This window comes from Trypanosoma cruzi, genomic scaffold (genome assembly GCF_000209065.1).
Source record: "Trypanosoma cruzi strain CL Brener 1047053516075 genomic scaffold, whole genome shotgun sequence".
Taxonomy (NCBI): Eukaryota; Euglenozoa; class Kinetoplastea; order Trypanosomatida; family Trypanosomatidae; genus Trypanosoma; species Trypanosoma cruzi.
In genome coordinates, this window is record NW_001849112.1 from 3,740 (window position 1) to 9,240 (window position 5,501).

Here is a 5,501-nt window from a genome sequence, read left to right on the forward strand (position 1 = left end):
GAGAGAGAGAGAGAGAGAGCGACCGACAAACAGTGAATTCGCCAGCAATAAAATAATTAACACCATATATTAAATATATATTTATTTATTATATATATATATCTGTAGGGCAAAGAGAGGGGGGCAAAGGTGTCGATTGAAAGCGTGACAAGAGAAGCAAACAACAACAACAACAACAAAAAGAAGTCACTTTGTCAATTGACATCAACAGGGGAAACAAAAACATAGAGGCAAAAAGGAACACACACACAAAAAAAAAAAAAAAAAGAAAAAAAAAGGAAAAATAGGGAGGTGACCAGGCGAGGAGTGTGAAGACAGAGAGAAAGAAAGAGGGTAACACCAATGAGCACCGGGGACGTCAATGGTGCTGGGGATATTCTTGACGGCTTCTTTAGCCATCCATCGCTGCCATTTAATCCTTCAGTGGGAGAAGGTGGCGACTCATTGACGAAAAATGAGCCAAGACAACCGCTACCACAACAGAATTCAGAAATTTTCCAGCCACATACACCGAATAATACTTCATCAGAGGCCACAACGGTAACAAGCACTAGTAGCAGCAGTCAAAGTGCCGTTAAAAGTATCGCTACCTGTTCAGCTGGCGAGAACACTGGTAGCTACTCGCATGCTGGTAGCAATGTGGTAGGTACGCATACCGCCTCTCCTATTTCTAGTACGCCCCCTAATCAGGGGTATATGAACGTGCCTTCCATGTACACCGCCGCGTTGGCGCAAACTACCCATCAGCAAAATAACATGCAACAGCACCCTACTCATCTTTTCTCCGGCGCAGTGGATTCACCAACCACAGCAACAGCAACACAACCTGAGGCCGGTCATACATCCGATGGATCGCCGTCAGCTTTTATGCAAGGCAAAGAAGTGATGCTTGAGCGTCTAATGGCATGTTTAGGCGAATCCAAAGGTATGGCGGCACTTCAGCTTCAGTTAGCGCAGGTTACAGCGCCGTCGTCTCCTGCAGTTGCTGCTTTAAAGCAAGTAATTCAACATTTGGAAGAGGATATTGAGAAACTCCTTCATCTTCGAGACATGCCCACCACTTCTGCTTTTATGAATGGGGCGGCAGTATACCAAAAAATGAGCACCGATGTGCCAAAGGAATCTCTTACCACGTCAGAGGTGCAGGTACCCAATCATCAATACCAACAACAACAAACTGATGTAAGCGTTGCGCCACTGTTTGTTACAAATGCACAAGTAGCGGCAACGGCAACATTTTCTGATCGTGGGATATGGTCACTTTCTGAGTCACGGAATGCCACTATTAAAAATGGAAACATGGATTTGGTGGATATGTCCGGCTCGACGGCAGGAGCAGCATCCATGATGCAACAGCAACCGTATCAACACCTTGAGGTCATCACACCACAATCGGGACAAATGACATCGTATCTTGGCGACACTGGGGCATCCGTGACACAGGCGTATCCGATGTTAAATTCAGCGCTGCTTGCTTCTTGTGATGACGCTCCAGCTATGTATGCCACATCCGGTGAAACGGGATATAATTTTATAGATGCCAATATAGGTAGTCTTGGTTTTGGAGATGCCATACGTGGTCCTCCACGTCGAAATATGGATGAACAACACCCTGTGGAAGGTGAAATAGTGCCAAAGTTTCTTGCCTTTGTAGAGTTTAAGCGACACCGTGTACGTAAGTATGAATGTAACATAGATATTTCCCCGGGACTGTATGTCATGGTAGATGGTGATCGTGGGAAAGATTGTGGGCTTCTTGTGCAGACCATTAAGACGTTACCAGACGGCTCTACCTCTTTTTATTGCATGGATGGTACTCATATCAATGCTGATAAAATCAAGTTGGAGAAGGGGCGTGTACTTGGGGTTGCAACGGCAGAGGAAATTGACTATCTACATCACACCATGCAGCAGGCAGAACGTGTGGCCCTTGAGACCTGCAGAAAGGTATGTGATGACATGGGCATTAAGATTAATCTTCAGGACTGTGAGTATCAATTTGATATGGAAAAGGTAAGTTTCTATTTTAACAGCGAACACAGTGTGGACTTCCGTCCCCTTGTCCGGGAACTTTATCGCCTGTTCCGTGTGCGTATATGGATGGAGAACACAAATCCACATGTGAAGAATACCATGCCTGCAGCAGATCTGGGGGGTATTGGAAACAGTAACATCAACGAGGAAATCACCGCGATGAGCGAAGGTGTTGCAAGTGTGAATTACAGCCTCAGCCAGCATCAACATAAACATGGCGGTGGTGCAGGTTTAACTGCGATAGGTGGAAACAACATGACAGGTGGTAGACGACGGGGGCATCGTCGGTCGTTGCAGAAGAATACCCAAGGAAAGGATGGCAAGAAGTAACGATACTTCTTTTTTTTTCCCTTTACCCCCCCCCCCACCCCCCCCGTGACAGCAGCAAAAGAGGGAGAGTTGAATAAATTCTCCTCCCAAATTGAATTAAAATGAAAAGGAAAACACACAAACAAACAACAAACAACAACCAAAAAAAGAAAAAAAAAAAAACAAACAGAAACGGAAAGAGAACAAAACAACCGACAGAAAAAGCAAGAAAAGGAAACAACAACAAAACGGAGAGGGTGGGGTGGGGGGATTCCCACTGTTGTCGTTCACAACGGTTGGGAGCGTCTTTTTTATTTTTATTTCATTTTTATTTCATTTATTTTACATCCATGCGGGAGGGAAAACGAAAACAGAACAGAAGAGAACCTCAAAAAAAAGAAAAAAAGAAAAAAAAAAAAAGAAACACACACACACACACAGAGAGAGAGAGAGCGGCAAACATTTTACCGACAGAAGACGTCCCTCCCAACCCAAACCGAAGGAAAAAAAAAGAAGAAAATTGTGTGTTTAAGAAAAAAATGAAGGGATTAAAGAAGCGAGGGAGAGAGAGAGAGAGAGAGAGAGAGAGGTGCGGGTCGACGCACACACACACACACAGGCAGACGGACCGAAAGAAAAGGAAAAAAACAAAACAACAAAAAAAGGTATGTTTTCAAGTAAATCAAGAGCAAATAACAGAAGAAGAGAGAAAAGGAGGCTTTTTTTAAAAAAAAAAATATGTGTGTGTTTTTGTTTATTGTTATTTATTTTATTTTATTTTATTTTATTTTATTATTTTATTTTATTATTTTATTTTATTTTATTTTATTTTTATTGAGCAACTCATTGACGGTGTGTGTTACGTTGTGTTTTGTGGGGGAGTGGAGAGAAAAAGGGAGGAGTAGCGGAAGCAACGGCTCTGCAATGTCATGAGGCGACGCTGACATGACTACCTCCTTCCCCCTCCCTCTCCGTCATCCTTTTTTTTTTACTCCCCACCCCTTCGCCTTCTTTTTTTTTTTTTTTTTGGGTTTTATTTCTCTCTCCTTCTCTCTCCGACAGTCTCACATGACACTCACACTTATCTGTAGGTCATTACTTGTGTTTTTGTCGTTGCGGCTGTGCCTTCACACGTAGGCAGCGAAACTGAGGGGAAGGAGATGAGAGTCATGGACGGGGAAGAGTTAAGAGAAAAGAAGGGGGAAAAAGGAGGAGGTAACGACGCGAATGTCATGAGGAGGAAACATATATATATACAAATACATATATATATATATATATATATAGAGAGAGAGAGAGAGGGAGACAGGAGTGGACCTCGTTGTTGTTGGGTGTGTGTGTGTGTGTGGCAAGAGAAGGCAAAGGCACTTTAAAAGTGAGGGCCTAGGGGAATGACGGCAGATGTGTTTCTGTATGTGTGTGTGGGAAGAATATCAGATAATTTACTTTAAGAAAAAAAAAAAAAAAAAGAACCATACTCACACACACAGGGAGAGACAGAGACAGATAGAGAGAGAGAGAAAGAAAGAAAGAAGGGAATATCATCGGCGAAAACAGGCGATGTTGTGGGCTTTTTTTTTTTCTTTTTTTTCCCTTCTCCTTTATTCCTCCCCAATTTGCATGATTCCCAGGAGCATGAGACCCTTCTTTTTTTCTTTTATTTATTTATTGATTGATTGATTTAATTGCGCTGTTTGTTTTTGTTGTTGTTGTTATTTTGTTTGTTTTTGTTTTTTACCTTTTATTATTATTATTATTATTATTATTCCCCCAAGCCTTCTTCTTTTTCTTCTTCTTTATTTTTTTTCCCCCCCCCCCCTTTTCTCCCCGTATTCTTCTTATCTCACACTGTCTGCATTTACGTGTCTCTCTGTGTGCATCTTTGTGAGTGTGTGTGTGTGTGTGTAGGGAGAGGGTGTCTGTAGAGGCAAGGGTAGGCGACACCCCACATTGGGCCTCTGTCTCATTGTGTTGTTGGTGTTGCGTTTGCTCTTTCCTTCATTGTATATTTATTCACTTTGTTCCCCTTCCCCTTTATTTCATTCAGGGAAATAAGAACGAAGAAAAAAAAAAAACAGTAGTAATCTATACACAAATACATTCACATAAATAAATTAAAAAAGCGGGGTGGGTGAGGGGTCAAGAGGAGAAAAAAAAAGGTTGTTTTTAGTATTTTTATTTATTATTATTGTTATTGCTTCCCTTCCCCGCTACACACAGAAAACAGCAACAATAATAACAGCAACAGGAAAGAAAAAAAAGAAAAAGAAAAATAGAAAAAAAAAAGGGTGTGGGGGGGGAGGGGGGAGAGTACATCAAGGCGGTGGGTGTGTTGGTGTGACGGACGCTTATGTTACGCCTCAGTGTGTCTTTCTTTGGGTTAAAGCGAAAGAACTCCACGCATGTGCACAAGTTTCTTGAAGGATGTCCCCTTCCAGAGACGCTTGTGGATGACCTTGCGGGAGCGAACTTAAAGTCGTCTACGCCGTTCTTCAGCACGATGCCACGTTACATTGTGGCGAAGGAAAATCGTCTGTCAACGTTGTTTTTTCATCATGCACTTTATCCTGCGGGAGGGGCGCGGCGACCGTACCGTGTGGTGGTGGTCCGCGGTGGTCGTGGGGTGCGGAGTCAACCCGGCGTGGCCGTAACCCTCTCCAAAAGTGCTTTTGAGGAGAACTCATGTCGTCTTTATCGAGATCCGGCACGGCGTCCTTTTTTCTACTCAAGGCCACCTGCTCTGGCACCGTCTCGTTTCAGCCACGAAATGAGGAACAAGGATGAGGGAAAAAACGAGGCGTCCGTCAACTCCAGCAATGTGACTGGTCAAGAAAGAGGCATGACGGCAAAGTCGTCGCGTTCTACCGAAGACAGCCTGCTAGCGCCCCTATGTGGGGTTATTGAAAGTCACTTTCTGGCACTCTTAAAGCAACACGCGATAGAGGAAGGTGGTGGGAACGAGATGACAGCCGACCCTAAAAGAGCAAGAGAAGGTACAGGAAAAACAATCGAGGAGGAACTGGCGACCTTGTTGAGTGGTGGTCACGGTGGTATAATGACGGCGGAGGAGGAAAGGGATACGACGGTCTTAAGCCCCCCCTGTAGTGATCTTGTGGGAAAGCTGCTGCGGAATGTTGCGTCGCTTCCTTTTTCCTTCT

General features: G+C 43.7%; 2 protein-coding genes across 2 annotated transcripts, besides 19 other annotated features; both read left to right on the plus strand.

Moving 5' to 3' along the window:
* Positions 1 to 19: part of a microsatellite that runs on past the window's edge.
* Positions 1 to 5,501: part of a sequence feature (heterozygous, non-Esmeraldo-like haplotype) that runs on past the window's edge.
* Positions 65 to 107: a microsatellite.
* Positions 160 to 179: a microsatellite.
* Positions 251 to 284: a microsatellite.
* Positions 343 to 2,364, plus strand: Tc00.1047053507539.40 (hypothetical protein, conserved; the record flags this gene model as incomplete). The annotated part of the gene is made up of 1 exon (XM_800786.1): positions 343 to 2,364. One exon carries the CDS (start codon positions 343 to 345, stop codon positions 2,362 to 2,364), a length of 2,022 nt encoding a protein of 673 aa, XP_805879.1.
* Positions 2,476 to 2,532: a microsatellite.
* Positions 2,651 to 2,688: a sequence feature (AT_rich).
* Positions 2,734 to 2,767: a microsatellite.
* Positions 2,902 to 2,932: a microsatellite.
* Positions 3,063 to 3,083: a sequence feature (AT_rich).
* Positions 3,097 to 3,175: a microsatellite.
* Positions 3,297 to 3,399: a sequence feature (CT-rich).
* Positions 3,589 to 3,629: a microsatellite.
* Positions 3,832 to 3,876: a sequence feature (GA-rich).
* Positions 4,037 to 4,078: a sequence feature (T-rich).
* Positions 4,085 to 4,110: a microsatellite.
* Positions 4,120 to 4,183: a sequence feature (CT-rich).
* Positions 4,193 to 4,249: a microsatellite.
* Positions 4,593 to 4,629: a microsatellite.
* Positions 4,694 to 5,501, plus strand: Tc00.1047053507539.49 (hypothetical protein, conserved; the record flags this gene model as incomplete). Its single annotated transcript, XM_800787.1, has 1 exon — positions 4,694 to 5,501. A coding segment is annotated over one exon (808 nt), but the record flags the coding sequence as incomplete, so codon positions are not given.